The sequence below is a fragment of the Xenopus tropicalis genome, chromosome 8 (assembly GCF_000004195.4).
Source record: "Xenopus tropicalis strain Nigerian chromosome 8, UCB_Xtro_10.0, whole genome shotgun sequence".
NCBI lineage: Eukaryota > Metazoa > Chordata > Amphibia > Anura > Pipidae > Xenopus > Xenopus tropicalis.
Window position 1 is genome coordinate 134,279,861 of NC_030684.2, and position 16,936 is coordinate 134,296,796.

The 16,936-nt window shown below is 47.2% G+C and overlaps 1 protein-coding gene across 1 annotated transcript; it reads right to left on the minus strand.

Moving 5' to 3' along the window:
• Positions 1-400: 400 nt before the first annotated feature.
• LOC101734387 (major histocompatibility complex class I-related gene protein-like) lies at positions 401-10,091 on the minus strand. Its single transcript, XM_031890828.1, has 6 exons — positions 9,581-10,091; positions 5,982-6,239; positions 4,623-4,904; positions 3,803-4,072; positions 2,859-2,969; positions 401-945 (listed from the first exon to the last, which is right to left on the minus strand). Exons 1-6 carry the CDS (start codon positions 9,633-9,635, stop codon positions 752-754), a joined length of 1,170 nt encoding a protein of 389 aa, XP_031746688.1. The 5' UTR covers positions 9,636-10,091; the 3' UTR covers positions 401-751.
• Positions 10,092-16,936: the final 6,845 nt, after the last annotated feature.

Sequence of the window (16,936 nt, forward strand, 5' to 3'; positions counted from 1 at the left end):
TGAGACGGCGTTGGTCACCTTGAGAATTCTTGTTGCTTGGCAGGTGGTGCTGCAGGGGTGGAACCTCCCTGTTGGGCATGTAGGGCGTGCCTTATTGCCTCTGGTGAACCTCCCTTTAGTTTGGGCTCCAGGACCAGACTCTTCCCAGGTTCTGCTTCTTTCCCATGTGCCCCTGGCACCTCCAGGATCCACCAGAGAATTGCCCCATCCTCCAGTCAGTTATCTAACTCCAATAAGTAATGTTACTGTTACAAGAAATAAGGCTTAGGCCCCTCTGCTCCTCTAACCCAGTGATCCCCAACCAGTGGCTCAGGGGCAACATGTCGCTCACCACCCTCTTTGATTTTGCTCCCAGTGGCCATAATGTCTTTGCTCATTTTTACATTTCTGTCTTGGAGGCAAGTGGAAACACAGAGCAGGCTAGCAGTCCACATGTGGCTACCAAATAGCCAATCACAGCCCTTATTTGGCATCCCCGAATAACTTGGGTTGCATGTGTAGCTCCCCAACACTTTTTACATCTGGGTGTGTTAATAAAAGTTTGGGGATCCCTGCTCTAAACAATATCGATTGCTGAAAAATTCCCCAGCTCTCCGGACACAATGAAGTCTACATGTAAGATAACAAGATGGCTGCCGTAGTGCTCATAATCAGCATTCTCTGGTGAATCCTCCTGCATCTGTAATTGCTTTTGAGCAGCAGAATTTGTTCACATCTGGAACAAAATAAGTGGGTCAGCTTCATGGGGGCTTTAGAACCCATTGAAACAGCTTGAATCCAAAATACAACACCTTCTTTTAAAATTTTTGGGTTGAATTATCTTATCCAAGTTCTCTAATCCCTCCGGCGGGCTATCAGATATCTGCTCTTCCTGCTCCTCGGGGCACACATCAGTGTTCAAGCTCTCCCCATCGATACTCACAGGTTCATGGCTGCCATGAGAGTCTAAAAGAAAACAAAAAACATTATTTATAATGAAAGAAAGAATAGTTACATGGCACAAGCAACTACAGGGAGGAGATATGGGGATTAAGAAACTGGAGCTGTTGAGGGAAATGTCATCACTGGCTGTCCTGCAATGCTGTCTATATACTGTATGCCTCTATACTCTCCCATGTTCCTACAGAATGTCTCAGCTATAAGCAAACTCAGGGCTGTTCCTGCTCAGTTATGCTTAGTACATAGTTATAATACCTATGCAATTATAAGCTTATCACCTCTGTGTGCTGGTTATGTACTTATGAAGAGTGCCATTTATGGTCCTGTTCTTTTGACCTTGTCCCAAATGGTGTCATAACATTTCCTCTGAGGTGCTAGGGCAAGTCTCATTTTGGCTTATTATTAGGGGATTGTAACACATTAGGAGAGCTATGAGCTGATGATAAAGCTAGTGTAACTGTGTAGGCAAAACTCTATTTTTTAGAATTGTTGCAGTGACAATTAGATAAAGTCTGGATTTTCGCAGCAACAATTCAAAAAAGTCGAGTCGAGCAACTTTTCCTTGCGACTTTTTTTTTTTAGTAAATATTAGATATTTGGGAAAATGAATTTAGTTGATTTTGAAAATTGAAAAAAAAAAAAAGTCGTAAATCTGCCCCTATATGTTAAGTATCCCTTGTTTCCCACAAGATGCATTTCACTAATGTGTTGGCTGCAAGTGAAACTTGGAAACATGTTTGAGTTTAAAGGCTGTCGATAATGCACATACATGTGACCAGTGGCTTTCTGTTGGGCCTAATATCCCTGAGCACACCGGCACAGACAAACTAAGTGGGGCTGGAGAATGGATACCAAGCCCCTGTACCCTGCTACTTGCAGCAACCATGTCAGGTAGGAGTGAGTGATGGGCCACATCCTTGAGAAGCATCAAACTAATGTGGGCTGAGTACTGTTTGACACCTTGCTATTAAAAAGAAGGAAGGAAGCCGGAAGTGGCGAAACACGTCAGTGGTGAGAGAGGACGCAGAGGAGGAGCACTATACAGGGCAGGACTGCTGAACCCAGGAATGACACTGCAGGTCGGGAACAGGGAAAGAAAAAGGAGCAGCCACCTGATCCATACCAGTGACTCCTGCACATCCTATACTCTGTTTGTGAGTGTATTGGGAAGTTTTATTTATACTAAAGTATTTAAGTTTTTACACATATGGTGTATGCATTTATCCCACAGTAAATGCACAGAAGGGGAAGGGAAACAGAAAGGTCGTGGAATTAACCTAAAGTTGCTAAAGTTGGAAATTTACCTATGGGAAGTGGTTTCTAACACTGCCTGAAACTAAGAGGTGGGAGCTACAAGCAAACCAATTGGATGCCATATAAACCCAAGGGGGTCTGTTAGTAGATTGGCAATCAGAAAGGGATATCACAACTGGGCACAAAAGGGTGATATAAGTAAAAGTCATCATTGGTGTTAAAAGGCACATGAGAGTGCACATTGTGAAGCAATAACAGTATTACACTATATATTACACTATGGCCACAGAGACATTAAGAAGTGATTTGCATGTCTTCGCCCAATATTCCTTGAGTGAGAGTCACGGCATGTGGCTACTGTCTGTTCTAAGTAGGCTCTCGGTGCATATCTTGTATTTGAAAAGGGCTCTTTGGCTCATTTTAGCCCATCTCAACCTCACCAGGTTACTTTTCCGCTGCCTCAGTTCAGTGAAGTTGAAACACGGGTAGCTTTTTTAGACAGCTGCAAGTAGAATAACGATTCTAATGATTCTACCTCTTGCCATCAGTTACTGGCAAGGTGCCCATCTGCCCAATGTTTATAAATGACCCCTGGTGCCCTCTTCTGGATCATAAACCTTTGTTATATATGTAATATAAAGATATTTTAATATTGAAATAAATACCTTCCGTCATTCTTTTTCTGTATATAAATACTCCCAGGATAATCAGGAGGAGGAGGAGCAACGTCACACTGACAGAAATGATGATATATAAACAGCTTCCATTTTTGGTTTCTGTTGAATGTTAAAAAAGGAAATGTATAGTAAAAAAAAAATGTAAGGATCTGATATTGGTTTGAAGGAAAATCTTTTCACAGGTAGTAATGTAAAGAGCATCATGGGAAAACAACTGAAGAAAAAAATATTAGGAGAATTAAATTAACCATTTACATTATTTACAATATAGTATTCTTTCAGTCAAAAATGTATTAATACAATACAATAATTTCTAATATACAGTATAGTAAGAAACAATACAACAAACAATATATTATAGTATAAATCTTGAATTTATTCTATTTTTCATTTCTGACTGTATGGTTTTGAGTTTTTTTTTAAATATTAAAGCTCCAACTACTGACTGAAGGCTGACTGAGCAAATTCAAATTTGGACTTCCTTCCCCACCTGCCCAATCACAGGGCAGCTCAGCGCCACCAGTAATGATGGAGGCATCTCAAGGAAAACCCCTAGCGTAATCTGCCTGCGCGCCACCCACCACTCTGTAACTGTCCTTCTGCCTCTCCATTCCCCACTCTTGGCAACTCCCCTCAGACTTTTTATTGCATCTCTCCCATGGGTGGGCCACCCCAACTGGGCACCCTAGGAAACCTGGCCGGCTACCTTGCCTCCTCCCACCCCACTCTGCTCCTGTGTGCACAATGACATTATTGGAGGGGAGCACAATGTGTGAAGGCAGTAGGGGGCAAGAGATTTAGGAGTAGGGGAAGGCAGAAGAGGTTTCAGGGTTCTCACTGTGGGCTGTGCCAATAGGTAAAGCAGACACTAACTTGCATTAGAACTGCAAAGGCCTGCTTATAAACGCTAAACAAGAGTACAAAAAACTCACCAAAGTGTACAATCATGGGGGTCTCCAAACTGCTATGATCCACAAGGCAGGAGTAGTTACTATTTTTGTCTGGTGTTACCCCCACACTGACTCTGATCTGATAGGTGCCATCAGGGTTTGGCAGGATCTGTGCTGCCTCCTCTGAGTGAATCTCATCTCTCCCATTCTTTATCCACTTCACTTCCACATCTCGGGGGTAGAACCCATACACCCGGCAGTGCAGTTTGATTCTCCCATTTGACTCTGAGCTGGAAATCTTCACCCTTGGGACTAGCAGGAAAAGAGAGCAGATACATTAAACATTAAAAGGAATTGTAACTTAGCTGCAAATTAAAGTGGTGGCTTCTAAAGGGTAACTAAACTCATCTTTAAATGATATTACCCACATATAAATTGGATCCACATTCACGTGACCATGAACTACATCCCCGGGTTCAGCTGCATACTAGTAGAGGAGGGGTTGAGCTAAACTAATGCAGAGAAGTGCAACATAATAAGTAAGGAGGAGTAAAGGCACTGCTAGGCATACTCTCTTGGTCAATCAAATAGAATTACTCCTGTTGGTAACTGTCATGCCCATCTCTTTCTTTCTCATTTATAGAGCGTTAATTCTACTGGCTGTTAATGAGTGAGGAAGGACTATATTTGCTCCTATTGACTGTTTGCTTCCAAGGCTAACGATTGGGTAAGCACTTAATTCTGGGATAAACACTGAAAAAATTCTATATATAGTACACTATAGGAGCAACGTCACTGCAGGAGTAACTGCTTTAAAGCAAATTTCTAAAGAAAATGGTCAAGCACTGCTTTGTGATCTCACCTTTCTTCTCCAAGTCAGTGGATATATACGGGAGATACATCTTTATGTGCTTAATGCAGTCAATCTCCATGAACAGCTTATTATTCATTGAATTATATTCCTTATTCCATAGCTGTTCCAGCATTCCAGCCTCTTGTCTTACAGACACATATACCGCTCTCTCCTTATCAAATATTAAAAGCTCCTTCCCATCAAAGGCAATCTCCTGGTATCCCCCAATGGTGCCATCATCATGCAGCTCACAGGCAGCCTTCCTCTGGTAGATATGGGTATCCCCGTTACCTGCAATGTAAATGTACTGAGTCACAGATATATATGACACACCATATTTTACACCTTTCCTGTTCTGTTTTGTTTCCACTTAATGTTACCTGAGGTCTTTTATTTCACAACTTTTTATACTTTTTTGCTTTAGTCTTATCTTACTAAGTTTTGTGTTTTGAGTACACGTTATTGGTTCCTGTATCAAGTCTCACTGTATGACCAATGGAAGAAACTTGCGCAATTTAATGCTGACATCTTTTTCTTGATGACATTTAAGAAAAGAGAAGGAAAATACTGGCATAAAGCTTCCCTCCTCCCATTAGGAGACATCATTATTATATAAAGGACAGGCAAAGTCTATAGACTTTATCAGATTGTATAGTGACATGGAAGAATTCTTCTGAATTCTCCAACTGAGATAATTCTTTCACAACAAGGAAGAATGTGCCACACAGAAGCCAGCACCTAACTGCTACAATAACTGCACTTAAATATCCCCATCAACATCAAATTCAAGACAAGCACCATTTTGGATAAGTATATGTACTTATCCAACTTGGTGCTTGTCCTGAATTTGATGTTGATGGGGATCTCTGTTGCCTACCCAACTGATTTCTGGCCCAAAACCGGCAAGAGGGCGATTGGGCAGGTTTGATTTGCCTGTCAGATCGGGGACCATATCAACTCTGGCAACTTCTATTCCCTGAGGGACAAACGATCAGGTTACTCCCACATCACCCACCTTAGGTGGGCATATCCATGGAAATATCCATTTGTTTGGCGACTTTGCCAAACGAGCGTATCTTACAGTGCTTTGCCACCTTAAGAATAGCTACATACAGTTGAAGAGGTAAGACATTTCAAAGAACTGTCAATCCCTACTAGCACACAGATCAAGGATTATTCTACCATGTGACTTTCATGGCTCCTCTTTAAAGAGCAAGTCCAAAAAACTACAACACAATATAATAATTTAATTATTATTATTCACTAAATCGTATTGTACAATAGAAAATACATCTGTCTATATTCAGAAGGGGGTCTCTTCAGATAACAACATTTTCTTTTGAGATTTGTAGAATGTTTTCCACTTACCTTTTGTTGTATTGAAAAATTCAATTAGAAAATTCAGCTTCTGTGTTTGCTTCAACACATATCCCTTAGCAAATTGGGTCTGCAACTTCAAGTGCTCGGTAAGTGCCCCCAGTGATGGAAGCAAAGCCTCGGCCTCACATACCTCACTGTTGTATCTTCCGTACTGCTTGTTATCCACATACGCAATAATTGAATACTGAGGCACACCAGGGATAGGCACTGATGCCAAAGTGATATGATACTGTAAAGTGTGACTTTCTAGGAGACCAAAAATATACAGAGAGGCTTTAACATGTATAAGGAAATATACAAACAGAACAAATATTTAACTGAGACTGGCATTTCTTTAATCTTCTCCTTTCCTCTCTTTAACATAAAACCTATATAAAAAGCATGATAAGAAGGATCCTGGTTTCCTTGCTTTACAGGTCAGACCTGAAAAAAGGAAAGGCTAAAGTTCACTAAAGTTGAAGTGTTGGGACAAAAACTTAGTCCCTTTGCTAAATGTATAATGAAGCAGTAGAATTCTTAATGAATCAGATAAAAGTGAGTGTAGGACAGGCCAGACCAGGGGTGAGTGAGTGTAGGACAGGCCAGACCGGGGGTGAGTGAGTGTAGGACAGGCCAGACCGGGGGTGAGTGAGGGTAGGACTGGCCAGACCAGGGGGAGTGAGTGTAGGACTGGCCAGACCGGGGGGGAGTGAGTGTAGGACTGGCCAGACCAGGGGGAGTGAGTGTAGGACTGGCCAGACCGGGGGGGAGTGAGTGTAGGACTGGCCAGACCGGGGGTGAGTGAGTGTAGGACTGGCCAGACCGGGGGTGAGTGAGTGTAGGACAGGCCAGACCGGGGGTGAGTGAGTGTAGGACAGGCCAGACCGGGGGTGAGTGAGGGTAGGACTGGCCAGACCAGGGGGAGTGAGTGTAGGACTGGCCAGACCGGGGGGGAGTGAGTGTAGGACTGGCCAGACCAGGGGGAGTGAGTGTAGGACTGGCCAGACCGGGGGGGAGTGAGTGTAGGACTGGCCAGACCGGGGGTGAGTGAGTGTAGGACTGGCCAGACCGGGGGTGAGTGAGTGTAGGACAGGCCAGACCGGGGGTGAGTGAGTGTAGGACAGGCCAGACCGGGGGTGAGTGAGTGTAGGACAGGCCAGACCGGGGGTGAGTGAGGGTAGGACTGGCCAGACCAGGGGGAGTGAGTGTAGGACTGGCCAGACCGGGGGGGAGTGAGTGTAGGACTGGCCAGACCAGGGGGAGTGAGTGTAGGACTGGCCAGACCGGGGGGGAGTGAGTGTAGGACTGACCAGACCGGGGGTGAGTGAGTGTAGGACAGGCCAGACCGGGGGGGAGTGAGTGTAGGACTGGCCAGACCAGGGGGAGTGAGTGTAGGACTGGCCAGACCGGGGGGGAGTGAGTGTAGGACTGACCAGACCGGGGGTGAGTGAGTGTAGGACAGGCCAGACCGGGGGTGAGTGAGTGTAGGACAGGCCAGACCGGGGGTGAGTGAGTGTAGGACAGGCCAGACCGGGGGTGAGTGAGTGTAGGACTGGCCAGACCGGGGGTGAGTGAGTGTAGGACTGGCCAGACCGGGGGTGAGTGAGTGTAGGACAGGCCAGACCGGGGTTGAGTCAGTGTAGGACAGGCCAGACCGGGGGTGAGTGAGTGTAGGATTGGCCAGACCGGGGGTGAGTGAGTGTAGGACTGGCCAGACCGGGGGTGAGTGAGTGTAGGACAGGCCAGTCCGGGGGAAAGTGAGTGTAGGACAGGCCAGACCGGGGGTAAGTGAGTGTAGGACAGGCCAGACCGGGGGGGAGTGAGTGTAGGACAGGCCAGACCGGGGGTGAGTGAGTGTAGGACAGGCCAGACCGGGGGGGAGTGAGTGTAGGACAGGCCAGACCGGGGGTAAGTGAGTGTAGGACAGGCCAGACCGGGGGGGAGTGAGTGTAGGACAGGCCAGACCGGGGGTGAGTGAGTGTAGGACAGACCGGGGGTGAGTGAGTGTAGGACAGGCCAGACCGGGGGTGAGTGAGTGTAGGACTGGCCAGACTGGAGGGGGAGTGAGTGTAGGACAGGCCAGACCGGGGGTGAGTGAGTGTAGGACAGGCCAGACCGGGGGTGAGTGAGTGTAGGACAGGCCAGACCGGGGGTGAGTGAGTGTAGGACAGGCCAGACCGGGGGTGAGTGAGTGTAGGACTGGCCAGACCGGGGGTGAGTGAGTGTAGGACTGGCCAGACCGGGGGTGAGCGAGTGTAGGACAGGCCAGACCGGGGGGGAGTGAGTGTAGGACTGGCCAGACCGGGGGTGAGTGAGTGTAGGACAGGCCAGACCGGGGGTGAGTGAGTGTAGGACAAGCCAGACCGGGGGTGAGTGAGTGTAGGACAGGCCAGACCGGGGATGAGTGAGTGTAGGACTGGCCAGACCGGGGGTGAGTGAGTGTAGGACTGGCCAGACCGGGGGTGAGTGAGTGTAGGACTGGCCAGACTGGGGGTGAGTGAGTGTAGGACAGGCCAGACCGGGGGTGAGTGAGTGTAGGACAGGCCAGACCGGGGGTGAGTGTAGGATAGGCCAGACCGGGGGTGAGTGAGTGTAGGACAGGCCAGACCGGGGGTGAGTGAGTGTAGGACAGGCCAGACCGGGGGTGAGTGAGTGTAGGACTGGCCAGACCGGGGGTGAGTGAGTGTAGGACAGGCCAGACCGGGGGTGAGTGAGTGTAGGACTGGCCAGACCGGGGGTGAGTGAGTGTAGGACAGGCCAGACCGGGGGTGAGTGAGTGTAGGACAGGCCAGACCGGGGGTGAGTGAGTGTAGGACTGGCCAGACCGGGGGTGAGTGAGTGTAGGACAGGCCAGACCGGGGGTGAGTGAGTGTAGGACAGGCCAGACCGGGGTGAGTGAGTGTAGGACAGGCCAGACCGGGGGTGAGTGAGTGTAGGACAGGCCAGACTGGGGGTGAGTGAGTGTAGGACTGGCCAGACCGGGGGTGAGTGAGTGTAGGACAGGCCAGACCGGGGGTGAGTGAGTGTAGGACAGGCCAGACCGGGGGTGAGTGAGTGTAGGACAGGCCAGACCGGGGGTGACTGTGATACAGTTGGACAGCATGAAGTATACTATAATATATGGGCAAACAATCCCTTAAAGCGGAGGGCACTGATTTGTAGCTTAATGCACAGAATGTGTGAATGCCCCTATATACAGTATATTGATAATGAGTGAGTGCAGAGAACTTTTTATTGTTGTCAAAAATAGGTACTGTATCATTGTAAAACTGCAGGATGCTGAAAAACGAGGTTATTAGTGTTGTATTAGAGGTAAGTTAGGTTGCAAATACATGGGCCAATTAAAGCTGCTGACTTTGCCTCTCCAGAGCCTGCTGGCAGCTTATTGGTCTGTGTATCGGGACAGCCTGCCAGACTGTTGGTTAAGTATTCAAACTGGTTAAAGCCAAGTGACGCAATACGTTTTTTTACTGGTGAAGTTTTGCATTTAGGAGCCACATTACAGTTCATACTATTCCCAGTTAAAGCACAAGCTGTTTATAAGCTTCTAAGTTGTTAGTAACATAATAGAGAGAGAAGTCAGACAGAAGAATAAAGATAATACTTACCACAATATACTGCTGGGATACAAACAATAAATAGCAAAACGATAAAGCACACCATTTCCTACATTGTTCTCGTTGAACTGAGTGGTAGTTTCACTTTCATTTTTTTTAAAATGATAAAGTATTTTGCAGGGATTGGAGAGAGAGAAAAATTCTGTCCAATAAAATGAAGAGAGAGCAGTTTGCTCATTGTTACTAGGCAGAAGGAGAGAAAGCAAGAAATGTATTGAGCCGTAACGGCTGTTCCATGTACTGTGAGTTGCAGATTGCAGAGAATACGATAACGAACAGGAAAGAGACTCATTAACCCTTTGTGTAGCTTACAGGCTGGAATAACTAAGGAAGGGATTCTTAAAACTGCCGGTCAGGACCCAAATACTGTGCTGAATCTGATGAGGGGGTGGTCTCAATGATCCTATTTAATGCAGTGTAATTCTTGCTTTGTAAAGCTGATTCCCTTACTTAATCCAGGTCACGAGTGATGAGTGCAGGTATAGATTTGCAGTGAATTTCCGCATTTCACCATTGGTGGATTTTTTTTTGTTAAACAGTCACAAAAAATTGCAGCGTGAGAAAAAAAAGTTCAAACAAAAATCAACCATTAAATAGCATTTTAGCAGAATTCTGCTTTATGGTGCTCTCCTCTATATTTGGATTGTATTGTATGGCTCAGCGGTGTGCCTTGCGAGGATTGATGCATCAAGCCTGATCTAAGGGCTGTGCGGTTGAATACCTATTTGTATGCTTCTCCTAATTGTATGTATATCTTTATTTATAAAGCACTACTTATGTACCCAGCGCTGTACAGTAGAATACATTAATACAAACAGGGTGTTATTTAGATAATAATAGATAAATACACAGTATAACAATAAATACAAATAAATACAAGGTACAGCAATAAGTTAAGAGTCAAAGACACAAGAGGATGGAGGTCCCTGCCCCGTAGAGCTTACAATCTCAGTACAAGTGAGGGAATACAGGGGTATGGGAGATAGCTCTCAGTACAAGTGAGGGAATACAGGGGTAGGGGGGATAGCTCTCAGTACAAGTGAGGGAATACAGGGGTATGGGAGATAGCTCTCAGTACAAGTGAGGGAATACAGGGGTAGGGGAGATAGCTCTCAGTACAAGTGAGGGAATACAGGGGTAGGGGAGATAGCTCTCAGTACAAGTGAGGGAATACAGGGGTAGGGGAGATAGCTCTCAGTACAAGTGAGGGAATACAGGGGTAGGGGGATAGCTCTCAGTACAAGTGAGGGAATACAGGGTAGGGGGGATAGCTCTCAGTACAAGTGAGGGAATACAGGGGTAGGGGAGATAGCTCTCAGTACAAGTGAGGGAATACAGGGGTAGGGGGGATAGCTCTCAGTACAAGTGAGGGAATACAGGGGTAGGGGGGATAGCTCTCAGTACAAGTGAGGGAATACAGGGGTAGGGGAGATAGCTCTCAGTACAAGTGAGGGAATACAGGGGTAGGGGAGATAGCTCTCAGTACAAGTGAGGGAATACAGGGGTAGGGGAGATAGCTCTCAGTACAAGTGAGGGAATACAGGGTTATGGGAGATAGCTCTCAGTACAAGTGAGGGAATACAGGGTAGGGGGGATAGCTCTCAGTACAAGTGAGGGAATACAGGGGTAGGGGGGATAGCTCTCAGTACAAGTGAGGGAATACAGGGGTAGGGGAGATAGCTCTCAGTACAAGTGAGGGAATACAGGGGTAGGGGAGATAGCTCTCAGTACAAGTGAGGGAATACAGGGGTAGGGGAGATAGCTCTCAGTACAAGTGAGGGAATACAGGGGTAGGGGAGATAGCTCTCAGTACAAGTGAGGGAATACAGGGTAGGGGGGATAGCTCTCAGTACAAGTGAGGGAATACAGGGGTAGGGGGATAGCTCTCAGTACAAGTGAGGGAATACAGGGGTATGGGAGATAGCTCTCAGTACAAGTGAGGGAATACAGGGGTAGGGGGGATAGCTCTCAGTACAAGTGAGGGAATACAGGGGTAGGGGGATAGCTCTCAGTACAAGTGAGGGAATACAGGGGTAGGGGAGATAGCTCTCAGTACAAGTGAGGGAATACAGGGGTAGGGGGATAGCTCTCAGTACAAGTGAGGGAATACAGGGGTAGGGGAGATAGCTCTCAGTACAAGTGAGGGAATACAGGGGTATGGGAGATAGCTCTCAGTACAAGTGAGGGAATACAGGGGTAGGGGGGATAGCTCTCAGTACAAGTGAGGGAATACAGGGGTAGGGGGGATAGCTCTCAGTACAAGTGAGGGAATACAGGGGTAGGGGAGATAGCTCTCAGTACAAGTGAGGGAATACAGGGGTATGGGAGATAGCTCTCAGTACAAGTGAGGGAATACAGGGGTAGGGGGATAGCTCTCAGTACAAGTGAGGGAATACAGGGGTAGGGGAGATAGCTCTCAGTACAAGTGAGGGAATACAGGGGTAGGGGAGATAGCTCTCAGTACAAGTGAGGAATACAGGGGTATGGGAGATAGCTCTCAGTACAAGTGAGGGAATACAGGGGTAGGGGAGATAGCTCTCAGTACAAGTGAGGGAATACAGGGGTAGGGGAGATAGCTCTCAGTACAAGTGAGGGAATACAGGGGTAGGGGAGATAGCTCTCAGTACAAGTGAGGGAATACAGGGGTAGGGGAGATAGCTCTCAGTACAAGTGAGGGAATACAGGGGTAGGGGAGATAGCTCTCAGTACAAGTGAGGGAATACAGGGGTAGGGGAGATAGCTCTCAGTACAAGTGAGGGAATACAGGGGTATGGGAGATAGCTCTCAGTACAAGTGAGGGAATACAGGGGTAGGGGGGATAGCTCTCAGTACAAGTGAGGGAATACAGGGGTAGGGGAGATAGCTCTCAGTACAAGTGAGGGAATATAGGGGTATGGGAGATAGCTCTCAGTACAAGTGAGGGAATACAGGGGTATGGGAGATAGCTCTCAGTACAAGTGAGGGGAATACAGGGGTATGGGGGATAGCTCTCAGTACAAGTGAGGGAATACAGGGGTATGGGGGATAGCTCTCAGTACAAGTGAGGGAATACAGGGGTATGGGAGATAGCTCTCAGTACAAGTGAGGGAATACAGGGGTAGGGGAGATAGCTCTCAGTACAAGTGAGGGAATACAGGGGTAGGGGGGATAGCTCTCAGTACAAGTGAGGGAATACAGGGGTATGGGGGATAGCTCTCAGTACAAGTGAGGGAATACAGGGGTAGGGGGGATAGCTCTCAGTACAAGTGAGGGAATACAGGGGTAGGGGAGATAGCTCTCAGTACAAGTGAGGGAATACAGGGGTAGGGGAGATAGCTCTCAGTACAAGTGAGGGAATACAGGGGTATGGGGAGATAGCTCTCAGTACAAGTGAGGGAATACAGGGGTAGGGGGATAGCTCTCAGTACAAGTGAGGGAATACAGGGGTAGGGGAGATAGCTCTCAGTACAAGTGAGGGAATACAGGGGTATGGGGAGATAGCTCTCAGTACAAGTGAGGGAATACAGGGGTAGGGGGATAGCTCTCAGTACAAGTGAGGGAATACAGGGGTAGGGGAGATAGCTCTCAGTACAAGTGAGGGAATACAGGGGTAGGGGAGATAGCTCTCAGTACAAGTGAGGGAATACAGGGGTATGGGAGATAGCTCTCAGTACAAGTGAGGGAATACAGGGGTATGGGAGATAGCTCTCAGTACAAGTTGCCCCAGGGACTTGTCCGATTGCCATCTTGGAGTCAGGAAGGAATTTTTTCCCCTCTGCGGCAAATTAGAGAGGCTTCAGATGGGGTTTTTTGCCTTCCTCCGGATCAACTTTTAGTTAGGCAGGTTAGATATAGGCATTATGGTTGAACTTGATGGACGTATGTCTTTTTTCAACCTAACTTACTATGTTACTATGTTACTATGTTACTATATGGGAGGGTAAGGGTCACAGACACAAGAGGATGGAGGTCCCTGCCCCGTAGAGCTTACAATCTATATGGGAGGGTAAGGGTCAAAGACACAAGAGGATGGAGGTCCCTGCCCCGTAGAGCTTACAATCTAGATGGGAGGGTAAGAGTCAAAGACACAAGAGGATGGAGGTCCCTGCCCCGTAGAGCTTACAATCTATATGGGAGGGTAAGAGTCAAAGACACAAGAGGATGGAGGTCCCTGCCCCGTAGAGCTTACAATCTAGATGGGACGGTAAGAGTTAAAGACACAAGAGGATGGAGGTCCCTGCCCCGTAGAGCTTACAATCTATATGGGAGGGTAAGAGTCAAAGACACAAGAGGATGGAGGTCCCTGCCCCGTAGAGCTTACAATCTATATGGGAGGGTAAGAGTCAAAGGCACAAGAGGATGGAGGCCCCTGCCCCGTAGAGCTTACAATCTATATGGGAGGGTAAGAGTCAAAGGCACAAGAGGATGGAGGTCCCTGCCCCGTAGAGCTTACAATCTATATGGGAGGGTAAGAGTCAAAGACACAAGAGGATGGAGGTCCCTGCCCCGTAGAGCTTACAATCTATATGGGAGGGTAAGAGTCAAAGGCACAAGAGGATGGAGGTCCCTGCCCCGTAGAGCTTACAATCTATATGGGAGGGTAAGAGTCAAAGGCACAAGAGGATGGAGGTCCCTGCCCCGTAGAGCTTACAATCTATATGGGAGGGTAAGAGTCAAAGGCACAAGAGGATGGAGGTCCCTGCCCCGTAGAGCTTACAATCTATATGGGAGGGTAAGAGTCAAAGGCACAAGAGGATGGAGGTCCCTGCCCCGTAGAGCTTACAATCTATATGGGAGGGTAAGAGTCAAAGACACAAGAGGATGGAGGTCCCTGCCCCGTAGAGCTTACAATCTATATGGGAGGGTAAGAGACAAAGGCACAAGAGGATGGAGGTCCCTGCCCCGTAGAGCTTACAATCTATATGGGAGGGTAACTAACAGACACAAATAGGCAAATATAAGTGCTGTAGGTCACAGTGGGTGACACTACAATATAAGTGCCAGTTCCCAGATCAGGTGCTGGGCGAGTGCTCAGATTCGGTTCAGCCAGGACCATGGATTTGCCCAAAACTGAACCCGGTCAAAAAAGGTTGAATACTGAACCGAATCCTGGATTCGGTGCATCCCTAACTGATATATATATTCCAGTTTGGCAAGATAGTTTATCTCTCAGTACAAGCTGATTGAGGAACGGGTCCTTTGTGGCAAATTAGAGGCTTCAGATGGGGTTTTGCCTTCCTCGGGATCAACTAGCAGTTAGGCAGGTTATATATAGGCATTATGGTTGAACGTGATGGAGGTATGTCTTTTTTCAACCCAACTTACTATGTTACTATGGAATAGGTCATTTCCCATAATATGACCTCTAACTATAATTTGTTCTCCTTTGTTAAAACCATTACCCTGGGTATTTAGTACTGTCAAGGAAAAAAAAATAGCAACTCCGGTGTAGCGGTATCACCAAAAACACCAGGCTGTAGAAACAGAAGCTTAATTTGCACCTTTTCAGGGGAAAGCCTATATCTTCAGCAGCTCAATACTAAGCCCAGCTGTTTTCATCTGCCCCACTCCTGCAGAAATGGGGTTTGGGTGCTTTCCTGTTAATAGATACCACATTGGTGCTTAAACTGCAACTGGGGCCCCCAAACTTGCATTGCCTAGCTCCTGAGGCAAACTAAAGCTAGGGCACGGAAAGGAGACACACTTTCTCAATAGAAACTTAATCAAATAGCAACTCTCCCGCAGCCGTTTACATTATTTAAATGTATAAATCAGTGCTGTCCAACTGGCGGCCCGCTACCCCCCTTTGGGTGGCCCCCCACCTGTCTGGCTGCTTTGATAATTTACCTTTGTGTAAGCTTTAAATGGTATCAGTACTGAGATTAACTGCCCCCCCACATGGTTCTCACCTCAGATTTAGGCTGTAAACCCCGTGTATTGTTTAAAATGTAATCCCTGCATTGTTCACCCCCTGCAGTGTTCACACCTTAGGTTCAGGTTGTAATCACCCACATTGTTTATCTGTTCACACCTCAGGAGCAGTAGAAACCCACAAATAATCCCTGCACACTATAAAAAGAACATATACTGTGGTGGTACTGCAATTAAAAAGTTTTTTAATATATAGTTATTGTGCAGACTGTAGGAGCAGTGCCAGCATTGTGTCACTGTAGGCTGCCTGTGTGTGCCATACACACAGGCAGCATAGGACAGGCAGAGTATGGCACACACAGGCAGCATAGGGCAGGCAGAGTATGGCACACACAGGCAGGGTAGGGAAGGCAGAGTATGGCACACACAGGCAGGGTAGGGAAGGCAGAGTATGGCACGGCACATGCAGGGTATGGCACACATAGGCAGGGTAGGGCACACACAGGCAGCATAGGGCAGGCAGAGTATGGCACACACAGGCAGGGTAGGGCAGGCAGAGTATGGCACACACAAGCAGCATAGGGCAGGCAGAGTATGGCACACACAGACAGCATAGGGCAGACAGAGTATGGCACACACAGGCAGGATAGGGCAGGCAGAGTATGGCACACACAGGCAGAGTAGGGCAGGCAGAGTATGGCACACACAGGCAGCATAGGGCAGGCAGAATATGGCACACACAGGCAGCGTAGGGCAGGCAGAGTATGGCACACACAGGCAGGGTAGGGCAGGCAGAGTATGGCACACACAGGCAGGGTAGGGTAGGCAGAGTATGGCACACACAGGCAGGGTAGGGCAGGCAGAGTATGGCACACACAGGCAGGGTAGGGTAGGCAGAGTATGGCACACACAGGCAGGCTATGGCACACACAGGCAGGGTAGGGAAGGCAGAGTATGGCAGGTTTTTGCTGTACTACCACCATTAATATGGCTATGGTCATGCGACAACATGGGTGTGGTTTTAAAAAGGGGAGTGGTCAAAACTAGCTTCCATTATCGGCCCTCCACCACGGAGGCTGGAAAAATTCCGGCCCTCGGTACCACAGAAGTTGGACAGCACTGTTCTAGATAGATTTAAATAGTTCCAGAGCATGACAAATATTTATATTTTCACTTAATTTGTGTATTTTCCCAGGACCTATAACTGAAGATTTCATCATGATCTGAGGCCTGAGAATATCATGCTGAGATAGGTAAGTGATACGGGGAATCTGAACAAAGGATGGATGATCTAAAGCTTTAGTGAATGTAAAGTGAGAGTGTTTCATGGTCCAATTCCATCTGTGTTGCAAGAACATCAAAAATGAGAAGCACAATTGCTTTCTCCAGAAAAAAAATTTCCCTGTAGGCAAGTCTATAAATAAAATCATTTGTTTATTTTGGTATCACCATAGTGTTTATCTGTGGCTTCTGTTTACAAAGTAACATTAAAGTGAA

Coding starts and splice junctions, on each gene's coding strand:
- LOC101734387 (XM_031890828.1), bottom strand. CDS start 9,635: ATGGTGTGCTTTATCGTTTTGCTATTTATTGTTTGTATCCCAGCAGTA. Junction 4,905..5,981: donor ATTTTTCAATACAACAAAAG/GTAAGTGGAAAA, acceptor TTTACATTGCAG/GTAACGGGGATACCCATATC. Junction 2,970..3,802: donor CCCCATGATTGTACACTTTG/GTGAGTTTTTTG, acceptor AACATTCAACAG/AAACCAAAAATGGAAGCTGT.